Raw genomic sequence first — 15,180 nt, 5'->3', positions numbered from 1 at the left:
GATTTCAGTATGTTTGCAGGATCTGATACTTAATGTGATCTGCATTAAGGCTATCTTGAGCCTGGCTGTTTTAGACTGCAGGCAGCACAAATATGCTAGATCTGCTTTAAGGAAGACAGATTCAGCAGTCTATAAGCTATGTGAGTTTGAAAGGCTCAATTCTTACAGTATTAGGATAGCTGATTATATGTGAATGTGGACTACTTCTGGTGTAAAAATCCTGGTTTGACTCTACCCGGCAGAAAATGGAATCTGCTTAATATCTGACCATCACCTGTAAAAGTGCAGTCCTCTATTTTAGGGCTTCATGTGAGAATATTATGATTATTTTCTACTGCTGTGTTTCAAGTATAAGGAATTTTGTCTTGTATTCTGGCATCAAATTGTATTTCAAACTAATGTGCTGTTGCAGGTGAAAATCTTACTGATGTAACTCATCATATGCTGTAAAAATGTAAGATTTGAAATATGCTTTAAAAAAAAAATAAAGGAAACCCAGCGCTTTTTAAATTGTATGATCACATGCCAGAACATTCAGATCATGTTATCTAATAAAAAATGGCAGTTCTCTGTTGTGCATCTAGGGTAGTTGAGTGAGGCCTCATATGTCAGAGACAAATGATACTTACAAGGAAAACAAATGGAGCCTATAACTTCTGATTGTCTTTTTGCATAGACTTCTTGTAAGTATCTTGTATACAAGTCTTGTATATATGGATTGAACATCTTGGATAGACAACTTTTTCTGTTTTAATTCTGTGCTGGGTGATCTTGTGTGCTAACCAAAGACCTGGTTTAAGAACAGTTTGATAGCTTTTGATCCTTGATCCTTTGATCTTTTTTTTTTTTTTTTTTTTTGCTTTGAGAAGGCAATCATTGTAGAACTAGAGGTTCTGTACTTTATTTTTCTTCTTCTGCATGTTGGTTTAGGAATTAAGAGGTATGTTGCTGGATCAATGGGTCCAACAAACAGGACGCTTTCTGTGTCACCATCTGTGGAGAGACCAGATTACAGGAATATAAGTAAGTATTTATAACCATTAAATTATTTAATTTAGGTGATAGATTGAAATAGGTACCTTCAGGTGAAGTAAACATAATTTCTGTTTTATAGCTTTTGATGAACTGGTTGAAGCCTATACAGAACAAGCCAAAGGACTTTTGGATGGAGGAGTAGATGTCATGTTAGTAGAAACCATATTTGATACAGCCAATGCCAAGGTGAGGCTTGTGGGGGAAAAAAAGATTAATTGGTTATACAAATGTTTAGTGTACTACCTAAGGAAATTCAGTACGGTACTTGAAAGAGCTATCAGTGACTGCTTATTAAAACTGTGACGACTTCAATTGTTAGCTAATGTGTAGAAATGAAGGAAATATTTTTAATGATAAATTAGCCTTTTCCAGAATTTTTCTTTCAGTATGTACTGCTCATGTCTTTCTAGCGGTTTGTGCCAGCTGTTTTCTTATTCCCAGAAGGTGTGCGCTATTGCAAAACATATTGGAATGCATTTGATATTTTTATTTTTCAGTGTAAGCATATCTGCTCCAAGGATACTTGTGATGTACTCTAGAGAGGGAATGTCCAGTGTATCTGACTGTGGGAGTGGAGAAGCTTTCAAGGCAGTCTAGTTAAAATATGTTTGGTGTTGTTTTTTTTTTAAGGGGACTCTGACGCTGCCTTCAAATTTAAAAAAGAAAAATTTCGTGTAGAGGATTAGAAGGATAAAATAGGAGGGATAAAATATTTCTTAAAATTATTCAATGCAATAATAGACTTGCTATGGGGCTTAAAACTTGCAATTCTACATAGAAAAGTCAGACTATATAAGCACGTAACATTTCTTCAGGCTTTTGCCATAGGCTGATTAACGTGCAGTGTTATGACTCATCCTTTGTGGATTTGTTCAGTCATCATGGAGTTTTGGCTAGGACAACATAGTCTTAACACTGTGCTGAAGGACATTCATATTCACGTGCAACATTCTTAGCCTACGTAGGCGAGCAATTTTCAGTGTCTTCGAGGGGTCATGTCAGTCTTTACTGTTATGATTTGTGAGGGTCAAAATTCTTTGCAAAGTGTATGTCTAGATAGAATCAATGGCAGTGAATGTGTATGAAGAGTAGTACATACAGCTGTGTTTGGGGCAAGGGTTGTGCTGCAGATGGGAGGGAGAAATTCGTGCTGATGTGATTTGGAGTTCAGAAACAAACATCCTGGTCTCATCCTGGTTATCCCATAGCCCTTGTTTTCTACTTGTTAGCTAAGTGTGTGTGAAAATCTAGAAGATGTCAGAAGTAAGGAGAAAACCTCATGAATGTGGTGAGATTACAGGCAATACAGGGGTTGCAACTTGTATAAACAGCCATAGAAAGTAACTAAAAAAATTAATGAAAATAAAAGCTAACCCATATAAACAAAAAATCCCAACAAACTGAACCTCCCTCCCTCCCCCCAAACAACTGTTAATATTTTTGCAACTTACTCTTCTGTAGGCAGCTCTTTTTGCACTCCACAAGTTGTTTGAGGAAGAATATGCTCCTCGACCCATATTTGTAAGTAATTTGTATAGTATTTAATATTTTACATACATGTAGGCTAGATTTGTAAACTAGATGGGGATGGTAGTTCAGTAAACCCTTCTGAAATCCATCTTGGAAAGAAGGCAGTCAGTGTCTTGGAAACATATATTTTTGTGATTGTGAATGGAAACACTTCAATGTGCAGAGCTCTATCAAATCAGCCTTAGCTGTGTTCAACTAATTAAAATAAGTCTAAACCTGCTTTGGTTGTCTCATCACTTTGAGTGGACTATAGGTCCATCTGTTTTGATTTTCAGCATTTCTTCCTTTTAAATTCTTGTTCTTATTGATTTAATTCTTCTCTCTGTTCGTTTGATAATTAGGTTTCTGGAACCATTGTAGATAAGAGTGGACGTACCCTCTCGGGCCAGACAGGAGAGGCATTTGTCATTAGCGTTTCTCATAGTAAGCCTCTTTGGTAAGGAAATGTATTTTTGCTTAGAATGTGATTCTTCCTTGTTTTAACCCCTTGTTCATAGCAAAATGGGAGTTACACTAAGTGTTATCAGTTTTTATCACACGTATTGCTGTTGTGCTCTGCTATGGATCCCTCAGCAGAAATTATGTTTCCAAAAGAAAACTGAACTCTTTTAAAACATTGCTGTAAATAATTTGGTGTTTTGTGTTTGCAACAAACTGGAAATCAGAAGTAGGTCAAAGCATTTAAAAAGAATTGTTCTGGCATCTCTTACTATCTCAGATTGTGCAAGGAGCTAATCCCTGGTGGGCAGGGCATACATCTCCTTAGATGGAAGCAGCGTCAGCTCTAAATGTTTCAGGATGGATTGAAAGACAAAATACTGAGCTTTCATTCCAGTGTTCTTTTTACTGAATTTTCACAAATATACCTGTGAAGTGTTTTTCTTTTGAGCGCTCCTGACTTCACCTCTTAACTCCTGTTCTTATCTATTGAGGCCAAAAGGAAGAAAGCAAGTACGAGATTAAGATTTGTGAAGATAGATACTATAGCAGATTTTGGTCATTGTACTTTTAATTTGAATACTATTCCCTATTTCCTTATTCTGTGTTTCTGTGCCCTTTTCTACTTTTTCCTTGCTTCCACTTGCCTCTTTATCATATTTTTTTCTTTCAGGTTGGTTCTTCTCACACAAATTTACAAAGGAAATATATGCATTTTTCCTAAGTTATTTTAACTTAGAATATGTAATTCAGTGTTAGCAATGCATGCTGTGCACATTGTGATGAGCCATTGTTTGTTTTTTACAACAAAATTCCAGTGAAAATGTGCAATCTGTCATCTCAGTGATACAAAAGCAGAAGACCGCATTCGCAGCTTTACTGACTGCCCTTGAGGCTTCACTTTCCCAGACCAGACGGTGCTCCAGAAGTAACATATGGAGCCTCTTGGAACAGAGTGGTAGTTGACTCTTTTTACTCAGCATCACAGCTTAGTGATATGTGTTTGGCAAAAGTCTATCTCAGATAAGATTGCTCATAACTGTCTTCTCTCTGAAGGACAGAGAAGGGCACTGGAGCTGAAATTAAGGATTTGTTAAACTATTTTATAAGAGCTATCTTATATGTCTGAATGCTCAGGGCCTGTTTCTCATTTGTGCAAAGGCTGCTATACAGCACCATGGCAGAAGACTTATAGTTGTGGGAGCAGATTGCATTGAACAATTCACTTTGCCAGATTGATATAGCATGTCTTCAGGGTCAAGGAAAAACCTGATCAGGCGTAGTATCCCAGGGATCATGTTCATGTTTGAGGGACCTGTACATGTATTTCTATTTTAGTTTTGTATTTCCTGCTCAGAGAGATTTGTTCAATCACTTTGGTTTGGGGTCCACCTAAAACATGTGTCCTCTGTGTTTAGTTGATAAGATAGCAGCTGAGAAATGCATGAACTATTGTTATAAGTGCTGAAGTATGTCTTGCCAGATGCTTGCTGCAAAGGAAATTCGGGTGTGGAATGAGTTTCCTTAGTGTTGTTTCTACTGTGTTACTGTTAAGTTATATCCTGACTGCAGGGCTCTCATGTGGTGCTTGTTCTGGTCCCAGGAGCACTCTGCTGTCTTAGCTTTCACAGCATCTGATGTATCTCTTACGTGAATAAATGAGCAATGGTTCAGGATGAGGTTGTGGTGGTTATTACATCTTTCAGCAGCACTGTAAACATCTTTCAAGTTTTGCAGTGCTTGTAGAATGGTTTCTAGATACCAGGATCACAGTGAGAAAGATCTCTTATGTACACTCTTATGTCCTTTCTGAAATATCATTTTTAATATCAATATAGACATTTTGAGTAAGAACTGCATTTTTGTATCAGTCCTGAATGAAGGAACACTTGTTTGTACCTCATGTGTTGGTAGAATTGTGAGAGCTTTAGTCATGCAAAAAGACCGCAGCAGAAGCTGTAGTACTGTCTGCGTCACTAAGATGTAGGATAATGTACTGAGCAGATTCAGTTGCCTAAACTTAGTGCTGCTCTGGGGTGTCTTGGTGGATGCACTCAGTGTCTTCTGAAGTTGGCATAATTTAAGTATAATTTCTAAACAGAATTATTGAGTTAGTGACTTGAAGCAGTTCTTGCTCTTTCAACTACTTTTTTATTTATTTCTTAGTACAAGGCTCTTTTTCAGTCTGTCATTCTCATTACACATGTTCTCTTCTGCATCTAGAAAATAGTTCTTATGTTGCTGCAATTTGAACTGAACTTGTTAAGGGATTTTAAAAACAAGAAGGGATTCTACAGGTACATAGGTCAGAAAAGACAGGCCAAAGAGAGCATACCTCCTCTGCAAAATGAGAAAGGAGAGCTGACTGTAACAGATATGGAGAAGGCTGAGGCACTCAATGAGTTATTTACCTCAGTCTTCACTGGCAGCCAGGAATCTCACATTCCTGAACTTCTTGGTGGGAAGTATGGGAGCAAATGCCTCTCCACTGTAAGGCTGGTGACCAACTCATGAGACTGGATTTGTGCAATTCCTTTGGGCTGGATGATATGCATCACAGGGTCCTAAGGGAGCTGGCTGATGTGGTTGCCGGGCTGCTCTCCATCATGTTTGAAAAGTCCCAGGAGACTGAAAAAAGGGAAACATCACTCCCATTTACTGGAAGGGGAGGAAGGAGGACCTGGGGAACTACAAGCTGGTGAGCCTCACCTCTGTGCCTAGGGAGGTCCTGGAACAGACCCTCCTGGAAAACATGTTAAGACATGAGAAGCAAGCAGGTGATCCAAGACAGCCAGCATGGCTTCGCTGGGTCATGCCTGGCCAATCTGGTGGCCTTCTATGGTGGAGTGATAGCACTGGTGGACAAATGGAAGACAACTCAGGTCATCTACCTGGACTTCTACAAAGCCTTTAACATGGTCCCCCACCACATCCTTACCTCTAAATTGTAGAATTTGAAGGGTGTGTTATTTGATGGAAAAGGAATGGATTGAAAAGTTTCAGTCAGAGGGCTGTGGTCAGTGGCTCTGCATCTAGGTGGAGGCCTGTAATGAGCAGTGTCCCCCACGGGTCTGTCATGGGACCAGTACCCTTTAACATCTTTATCAATGACATAGATGGTGGGATTGAGCGTGCTCTCAGCAAGTTTGATGATAACACCAAGCTGAACAGTGCAGTTGATAAAGTAGAAGGAAGAGATGACATCGAGAGGGATGTCGATAAACTCAAAAGCTGGGCTCTTGTGAACATAATGAGGTTCAACAAAGCAAAGTGCAAGGTTTTGCACCTGGGTCAAGGTAGTCCCAGATATGTATACAGGCTGGGAGAAGAACTCCTTGAGAGTAGCCCTGCTGAATAGAACTTAGGGGTCCTGGTATGTGAAAAATTAGACATAAGCCAGCAGCATGCACTTGCAGCCCAGGAGGCCACTGGTACACTGAATTCCATCAGTAGAGGAGTTGATAGTCTCTCTCTACTCTGCCCTTGTGAGGCCCCAGCTGAAGTATTGCATCTAAGTCTGTGGCCCCTGACACAGAAAAAGTCCACACAAAAGCTTTTGAAGAGGGTTCAGAGGAGGGTAGCAAAGACAGGGGTGAATTGCCTCTCTTCTGAAGACAGTCTGAAAGAACTGGACTTGTTCAGCCTGGAAAAGAGAAAGCTGAAGGGAGACCTCATCATGGCCTTCCAGTATTTAAAGGGAGTTTATACACATGACAGAAAACAACTTTTTTACACAGGTAGATACTGACAGGACAAGGCAGAATGGTTTTAAACTAAAAGAGGGGAGCTTTAGATTAGAAGTTGGGGGAAGTTTATTACTGAGAGAGTGGTGAGGTGATGGAGCAGGTTACTCAGAAAGGTTGTGGATGCGTAGTGCCTGGAGATGTTTAAGGCCAGGTTGGATGGGCCCTGGGCAATCTGATATAGTATTTGATCTAGCAGTTGGAACTCAATCCTTGAAGTCCCTTCCATCCCAAGCCTTCTATCATCCTATGCAGTTGCTTTCAGGATGTTGTCTCTTTACTCCTTGATTGTGAAACAAAATTTTGTTTTACTGTTCCCAGTTCAATTCAGACTTGTCTCCTTCCCCTTTGCCCTTTTCTTCTATATGATGGTTCTACTTTTGCACAGGTTTGTTTTGTAGATGGTGGTTAGAGAAAGGGGAGATCAGACTGGTTTTCTTGAAGATGACTGTGCGAGTTAGTTGTTCCACTACTAACATTTGTTTATCTTGTGTGTAATTTTATGTGATGTTTTAATCTGAAAAAAAATATATATATTAAATTCTGTCTTTCAGCATTGGCTTAAATTGTGCTTTAGGAGCGGTTGAAATGAGACCATTCATTGAAACAATTGGGAAATGCACAACAGCCTACGTCATCTGTTACCCCAATGCAGGTTTGTTGTGGGGGTACATGCTGCTATACTTACAGGGGGAAGAAACATAACAATTGCATCTCATTAGATATAAGAGTTGAACTACCTTGAAAAGATTACTGTTCCTGCCATTAAGAAGAGTTTTAAGCAGTTTATAGAATTGTTAAATAGCTATTGTGAGTTTTGTGACAGTGTGTGACAGAATCTAGAATGCTCTCTTGTGTAATCAGAGTAATGACTCCAAGTCTAATGAGGAATTGTAGTCTTCATGTAAATGTAGCTTCTTTAAGTGTGTCTTTAATGGAATGTAATTCTGTTCTTGAGGGTTTTAACGAGTTGTAATGCAAAGAAAATTATTTTTCAAGGTCTTCCCAATACTTTTGGTGGTTATGATGAAACTCCAGAAGTGACTGCAAAGCACATAAAGGTATACAGCATTTGTTGTGAAAGGGTCATAATTGATGTACTTGTAGACAACAGTTATTTGCCTATATTGGAAGCATATTTGTTACAGTACTGTTTCTTTTCCTCATTTGGTCCTATATGTCATTTTGATTATTTATAGACAGTCAACCGAATGATAGTGCATTTGAGATACCTGGTTAGGACAAATTACTTAAGAACTAAGGCTACTTGAGTAACCTTCTTGGAGCTTTATCTGTGGGTGCTACTCATTTGTGTGTCTACATAGTTACTTTCCTGTTTTGGATTCATTCAAAAAGCCGAGCAGTTCTTATGAATTTGGTGAACTTTTACATTTGCTTGGGTAGAACATCTGATGCTGGAGGTGTTCCAGTGCAAGGTGTCTTTTCAAGTGCTACTTGCTAACTGCAAGACAGAACTGTGTGGCTGGTGATGCAAAAAACACAGTATCTACTGCATGTTAATTCCCTTTTATGCTATATTATGTGTGGCCTTTGATATTCATATAAGTTTTTATCTGGGGCTTCAGTATGAAATAAACCAATTTCAGATTTAGTTTCTGAAAATTAAGTGTTGGAATTTCTGGCTAGCCATGTTTGTCCACATTTCAGAATAAATACTGAAGAGCAGAAATAGTGTTTGTTTCTTCAACTATGTTTTTTTTTTTTTTCTTGTGATCCCCAGAATTGCTTAACATTTGAGGGGGAGAAAAAAAGTATGTATCTGTTTATGTTTGTGTGTGCATATATGTATAAATATATATATATAAGTATGTATTCTTATAAGATGCCTGTATTAACTTAAAGCTAATTTCTCTGTTTCCCTCCCTTTTGCAGAATTTTGCATTGGATGGTTTGGTCAACATAGTCGGAGGTTGCTGTGGTACTACACCAGCACATATCAGGTATCTAATGAGCTATCACTTAAGGTACACTGGCTTTCACAGTAATGTTTCTCTTGAAGAATAAGTAGAGACGTGGTTCAAACAAGGATTGTATCTGTGCTGTTTTGTTGCCTAAAATTCTTGTTCTGTAATTATTCTTTCTTGTTTACCATTTGAATGAATAGACTTCCTATGTTTTCTTCATTACTCTGTGTGTTCTTCCTCTTTCTGGCACTCTTACTCGTAATAAAACTTAAGGTTTCCTTTGGTGGTTGAAATGTGCTGGGGGAACGTATGAACAAGAGATCTGGGAATGTTTTTTGTCTGTGTATGTTAATCATCTGCACTCCTACATTGTTAGTTTTCTGTTGGGAAATTGTTCAGAAAGCAGAAAGTTTTTATGAACTTGGAATTTGTAATATGAATGTTGAATAACAGCCCTGTTGATTGTCCTGGCCCTTCAGAAAGAGTGTTTCTCATCTTCCCTACTACAAGTAGGTCAGTGGAAAAATTTCTTTTTCACCTAGGCTTAAAAGAGAGGGGGCTCTTATGGCTTATTTTTACTCCGATAACAAACTGAGAGGCGTGTAGAGGACAGCGTGTGTCACTTCTTCCTGGAGCAAAAGGAAAGATGATAACTCATGATCATCATGAGTCATTCTATCAACCAAGGAAAAAAATAATCTCAGCTAAGAACAATGTTTACCACTTTTTTTGTTGTTTGTTTTGTTTTGTTTTCCTCAGCAATTGTGTGGATTGGTAAATCAGGAGTACAGTAAGTTAGTGTGATTGAAGTGAGGGCTGGGGCTAATACCATAAACTTTCCCATTGGAATAATATCTTGCATTTTGTATTTGATGGATCTTCTATTTGCAGGGAACCTACACAAATGAGGTAATAGGATCTTGTAGTAGTATGTTTTTGACTTTGACTGCCCAAAATGAAGTGTGCTAACTAGTCTTATCTGCAACAAGGCTAATATATGTTTAGTATATTATGTTTGAGTATTGGTCAGTGTTCAGTTTTAATCATAACTTTACTTTCCTCTTTCTTTAACACAGGAAAATTGCTGAAGCTGTGAAATTATGTAAGCCTCGTGTTCCACCTTCTCTCTGTCAAGGATATATGCTGCTGTCAGGTAAAACACAGTGTAGCAGTTTGAGCTTTATAGCTCATGCAGCCTTACTTATTCATTGTTTTCTGCTGATCAGAATGGTACCATGAGGTTCTGTTTCTACCCAAATCCAGCGAGCTTATAATATGCAAGTCTATCTAAATCTTACTTATTGTGTTTAGTATAATGTAATCAAACCAACATATTTTGCTTAGAAAATCTCGAATATATTGTAGTGGTGAGTATCTTTAACTCTCCTTCACTGCAAGCTAAAGGTAAGCTGAGAGAAATCAGGTAGTCTGACTGCGGTTGGTGGCAGAATTGGGAAGATATCCTTTTTCACCTTCTGTGAGGCAGCTGCCCTTTGTTGCCTCAGGTATGAATGCACTTGTACTGGGATAGTGTTGCAGTAACTCAGATCTGGAACATCTTCTGTTTTAGCTAAATCTGAGTCAATATGTTAATAGGCTAGGCCTTCCTTTAAAGTCTTCAGTTTAAACAGTTCCCTCCATGTAGGTAAATCACTTTGGCATAAATTAAATCATGATTAGTGGCTCATGATTTCATTCAGTAGCCTACTCTGTTCTGTCATAAAGCTTGCTTGTCTCTGAGTTACCTGCTACCCAAAGTTCCTCATTGGCCGATTTATCTGAACTTAAGGACATCTCTTATCCAGAATCCTATTTCTCTGGCAGTTCAGTGGGCTCTTTCTCTGGTCATGTTAGTCATGAGATAATGTAGTTAGAAATTTAGACAAAATATGTGTGAATCTGCATGTGCACAGAAGCCCAGAGAATCATTGCTTTGTGTTGTTTGTATTGGGCAGATTATAATCATAGAATTGTGAGTTGGAAGGGACCTTTAAAGACCAGCTAGCCCAACTTCTGCTACAAACAAGAACACCTACAGCTAGATCATGGCACTCAGAGCCCCGTCCAGCCTGATTTTGGATGTCTCTAGGGACAGGGCATCCACTGCGTTTCTGGGCAACTGGTTCCAGTGCCTCACCACTCTTATTGTATTAAACGTCTTCCTTACATCCAATCCAAATCTCCCCTGTTCTGGTTTGAAACCATTTTCCCTTGTCCTTCTATGTTTTGTTGATTGGATGAATCATTGAGGAAGAACAGAAACATTCAGTGTTTGCTGGAAGTTACTTTGTTGTATCACATTGTCAGTTGCTTAGTAGACCTGTGCATGCCCTGGCGTGCTAAAAAATCACTGTTACTTTAATAGTAGTAGAAATAGTAATAAAAGCTTCTGATTTGCAGCATAAAAAAAAATACTGTTTTTTTTGAAGTGTTTTCTTTTATATTTCTACAAATATGTTCAAAAAATCTTTTCAAGGTTTGGAGCCATTCAGGATTGGGCCATACACCAACTTTGTTAATATTGGTGAACGCTGCAATGTTGCGGGATCACGGAAGTTTGCTAAACTCATCATGGCAGGCAACTATGAAGTATAAATTTTAACAATAATTTTAATAGATGATGTTATCAATTTATTTATCTTTCTTCATTGTTCCATTGTATTGTGTTATTAGTAGTTTGTTTTGCTGGCAAAAAGTGCCGTTCTACAAAAGTAAGAAAACAAGGAGGATATATTTCCTTACTATCCTTTGTTTCTGTGCTTCCTGGCTCTTAATTAATTGTGCAAGAACAATCTTACAAGATTTTTGTTTGTTTGTTTTGACAAGTGTTACAGAAAACATGACTTTACATTTGGAATTAAATTACACAGTGGGCTGTGGTTGTAATCCCTCTTTCTTCCAACCTGTGCAGCATGTCTGATTTGGGATAATTTGCAGTACTGTGCAGCCATGTTTATTTCCATCTCATCTCTGGACTTGGTCTGCATTTTGTCTGCAACTGATCTGTATATACTCTGATCGCTTGCTCCAGCATGCTAAATTAGAGTTGTTACAGAAAAAAAGGTGTTTAGACAGTGATTGGTAACTTGAAACAGCATAAGGGCAGGAATGTAAAAGACTGGAGGGCTTATTCTTAAGTGTGTCAGTTGTTACTGTAACATTCAAACAAGCAGTAGAGTCATATTTCTTGGAAGCTGAGATTCTGCCCTTAAGTATGCTCTGCTATTTGTGCAGTCAAAACTAAAGCCTTAGTTTGCTCATTAGAAAGTCTGACTCTTAAGCTCTTACAAGTCATGAGGCAGGTTTGACCTATTTTATACAGAAAGCTTCAAACACAGGTTCTTAGGGTCCGTGAACAGCTGTAAAACTGTTTTTTTGGGGTTTTTTTCTTCTTTCTTTCTTTCTTTCTTTCTTTCTTTCTTTCTTTCTTTCTTTCTTTCTTTCTTTCTTTCTTTCTTTCTTTCTTTCTTTCTTTCTTTCTTTCTTTCTTTCTTTCTTTCTTTCTTTCTTCTTCCTTCCTTCCTTCCTTCCTTCCTTCCTTCCTTCTTCCTTCCTTCCTTCCTTCCTTCCTTCCTTCCTTCCTTCCTTCCTTCCTTCCTTCCTTCCTTCCTTCCTTCCTTCCTTCCTTCCTTCCTTCCTTCCTTCCTTCCTTCCTTCCTTCCTTCCTTCCTTCCTTCCTTCCTTCCTTCCTTCCTTCCTTCCTTCCTTCCTTCCTTCCTTCCTTCCTTCCTTCCTTCCTTCCTTCCTTCCTTCCTTCCTTCCTTCCTTCCTTCCTTCCTTCCTTCCTTCCTTCCTTCCTTCCTTCCTTCCTTCCTTCCTTCCTTCCTTCCTTCCTTCCTTCCTTCCTTCCTTCCTTCCTTCCTTCCTTCCTTCCTTCCTTCCTTCCTTCCTTCCTTCCTTCCTTCCTTCCTTCCTTCCTTCCTTCCTTCCTTCCTTCCTTCCTTCCTTCCTTCCTTCCTTCCTTCCTTCCTTCCTTCCTTCCTTCCTTCCTTCCTTCCTTCCTTCCTTCCTTCCTTCCTTCCTTCCTTCCTTCCTTCCTTCCTTCCTTCCTTCCTTCCTTCCTTCCTTCCTTCCTTCCTTCCTTCCTTCCTTCCTTCCTTCCTTCCTTCCTTCCTTCCTTCCTTCCTTCCTTCCTTCCTTCCTTCCTTCCTTCCTTCCTTCCTTCCTTCCTTCCTTCCTTCCTTCCTTCCTTCCTTCCTTCCTTCCTTCCTTCCTTCCTCCCTCCCTCCCTCCCTCCCTCCCTCCCTCCCTCCCTCCCTCCCTCCCTCCCTCCCTCCCTCCCTCCCTCCCTCCCTCCCTCCCTCCCTCCCTCCCTCCCTCCCTCCCTCCCTCCCTCCCTCCCTCCCTCCCTCCCTCCCTCCCTCCCTCCCTCCCTCCCTCCCTCCCTCCCTCCCTCCCTCCCTCCCTCCCTCCCTCCCTCCCTCCCTCCCTCCCTCCCTCCCTCCCTCCCTCCCTCCCTCCCTCCCTCCCTCCCTCCCTCCCTCCCTCCCTCCCTCCCTCCCTCCCTCCCTCCCTCCCTCCCTTCCTTCCTTCCTTCCTTCCTTCCTTCCCTCCCTCCCTCCCTCCCTCCCTCCCTCCCTCCCTCATTTTTCTTGCCTGTTACAGAGTGACAAAAAAAGAGAAGAGGCGAGCAGACAGGTTCTGGATAGCTGGTCTGAAGGGAAAGCTTTAGTTTCTTAATACTTGGTGATTATTCTGCAGATGGAAAAAGTGCCAAATAACCTCCAAAAATAAACTACTCTGTGTTATAAAAGAGTGTAGCTTGTGATGCCAGACCCTTATTTGATACCATCACAGAGACTGTTTTCCTGTAATCATGTGCAATCAGAAGTCCTTGTTACCATGCAAATCTTAGCTCTTTTAATTACGTGTATGACCAGCTGTCCAAAATCAATGTCACATTAAATTTATGTTGTCATGTTTTTGTGAACAAAGTAGGTATCAGTTGTGCCATGCTAGCAACTTTTGTTACGTTGCTGTAGGTAATAAACTACTTATTATTTTTTGGACTGTCCTATAAACTCCTATATATCTATATCTATATATCTCTCTCTCTCTCTCTCTCTCTCTCTCTCTCTCTCTCTCTCTATATATATATAAAATATGTATCCTATATATCCTATATATATATATATATATATATCCTATATGTGTGTGTGTGTGTGTATATATAAATTTTGATAATTTGTAGATCTATGCATTTGTTTTGGAGAAGTGAAATGTGATGGTGAGAATGAGCAGGTTGTATTTTGCTGACTGTTTTTTGGTTTTGAATCTTTTCCTTAGGAAGCCTTGACTGTAGCCAAATCCCAAGTTGAGATGGGAGCCCAGATTCTTGACATCAATATGGATGATGGGATGCTGGATGGACCTTCTGCAATGACTAGATTTTGTAACTTGATTTCTTCAGAACCTGATATTGCAAAGGTTGTAATGGAGTCGCTCCAAAGCACAGTAGAGATCGTTTTATTGATCAGGAAATTGCCTTTCAGAAAATTTTGATTTATTGACCAATTTAGATGCTTAACAAGAAGATGTAGATGTTACCTGAAGACAGAAAAGCATTATAGTGGGAAGGCATCTGAAGGGAATATAGATTTTAACAGTCTCTATCTGACTTCAGCTAAGTATATGCCATTTTTTTTAACTGGTTAGAGAAACTTAGCGTAGGTTGCTCTTGAAGCAGTTATGAATATAAGGGAATTGTCATAGAAATTCTTGAGTTAAACTTGCTCTGGGTTTTGTGTTTAAAACAAAGAGTATCTACAAACACCATCTGCAAATTTGTTATTCATAAATGCTGGTATATGTGCATGCATTTTTATGTCCACATAAAGCAGTCAACTTATGAAACACGTAACTCTTAACTTGTATGTATCCCATTGTTCAGCTTTGTGTTCTTTACAGGTGCCACTATGCATTGATTCCTCAAACTTTTCAGTGATTGAAGCAGGCTTGAAATGCTGCCAAGGAAAATGCATTGTGAACAGCATCAGTCTGAAGGAAGGTGAAGCAGACTTTCTGGAGAAAGCAAGGAAAATTAAATTGTATGGAGCAGCTGTTGTTGTCATGGCTTTTGATGAAGTGGGTCAGGTGAGTGTTACAGGAAGGCATTTTTTTCTGTGCATGTTTTCCTTACTCCTTTGCAAGACAAGGTCGTTTTGTTTCATTGCACACGTGATATGAAGATGTTTGTATGTAGTCTTAGCAAGTGTTTCTTTTACTGGTTGCATGTTTGAGGAATTTCAAGTTCTGCTTCAAAGGTAGTTCTGCTAGCACAGATAGATTTGTCTCTTGCTATTCCATCATGCTTCCTTTCAGATAATATTTCTTTTAGTTCAAAAACTGAGTTTTGAATCTGAATAGAATCTCTGGATTCATTTAGTTATTTCAAAAAAACGCGTATTAAATTTCACATCTGATGGTGAAATGGGAGAAAAATTATTTTCAGCGAATTGAATCAAAACTCTAAATGAAGATGGGCTGTTAGTGGTGTTTTTAGTAATAAA

The 15,180-nt window shown here is 39.2% G+C and overlaps 1 protein-coding gene across 7 annotated transcripts in view; it reads left to right on the top strand.

The window, feature by feature from the left end:
- Positions 1-15,180, top strand: part of MTR (5-methyltetrahydrofolate-homocysteine methyltransferase) — a 47,304-nt gene that overhangs the window by 8,261 nt on the left and 23,863 nt on the right. For all 7 annotated transcript variants that reach the window (XR_014944725.1, XR_014944726.1, XR_014944727.1 and 4 more), the window contains exons 5-15: positions 931-1,023; positions 1,115-1,221; positions 2,497-2,556; positions 2,907-3,001; positions 7,301-7,401; positions 7,746-7,807; positions 8,640-8,707; positions 9,748-9,824; positions 11,148-11,260; positions 13,958-14,098; positions 14,579-14,764. Coding sequence is in view for 4 of the 7 variants with exons in the window: in XM_015857899.3 (XP_015713385.2) it covers positions 931-1,023; positions 1,115-1,221; positions 2,497-2,556; positions 2,907-3,001; positions 7,301-7,401; positions 7,746-7,807; positions 8,640-8,707; positions 9,748-9,824; positions 11,148-11,260; positions 13,958-14,098; positions 14,579-14,764 (1,103 nt within the window). In the remaining 3 variants the exon portion in view is untranslated. The remainder of the gene's footprint in view (positions 1-930; positions 1,024-1,114; positions 1,222-2,496; positions 2,557-2,906; positions 3,002-7,300; positions 7,402-7,745; positions 7,808-8,639; positions 8,708-9,747; positions 9,825-11,147; positions 11,261-13,957; positions 14,099-14,578; positions 14,765-15,180) is intronic.

Source organism: Coturnix japonica, chromosome 3, assembly GCF_054131305.1.
Source record: "Coturnix japonica strain WE chromosome 3, WE-NBRP24, whole genome shotgun sequence".
NCBI lineage: Eukaryota > Metazoa > Chordata > Aves > Galliformes > Phasianidae > Coturnix > Coturnix japonica.
The sequence above is the reverse complement of the archived record's forward strand: the minus strand, read 5'-3'. Positions and strand labels throughout refer to the sequence as shown.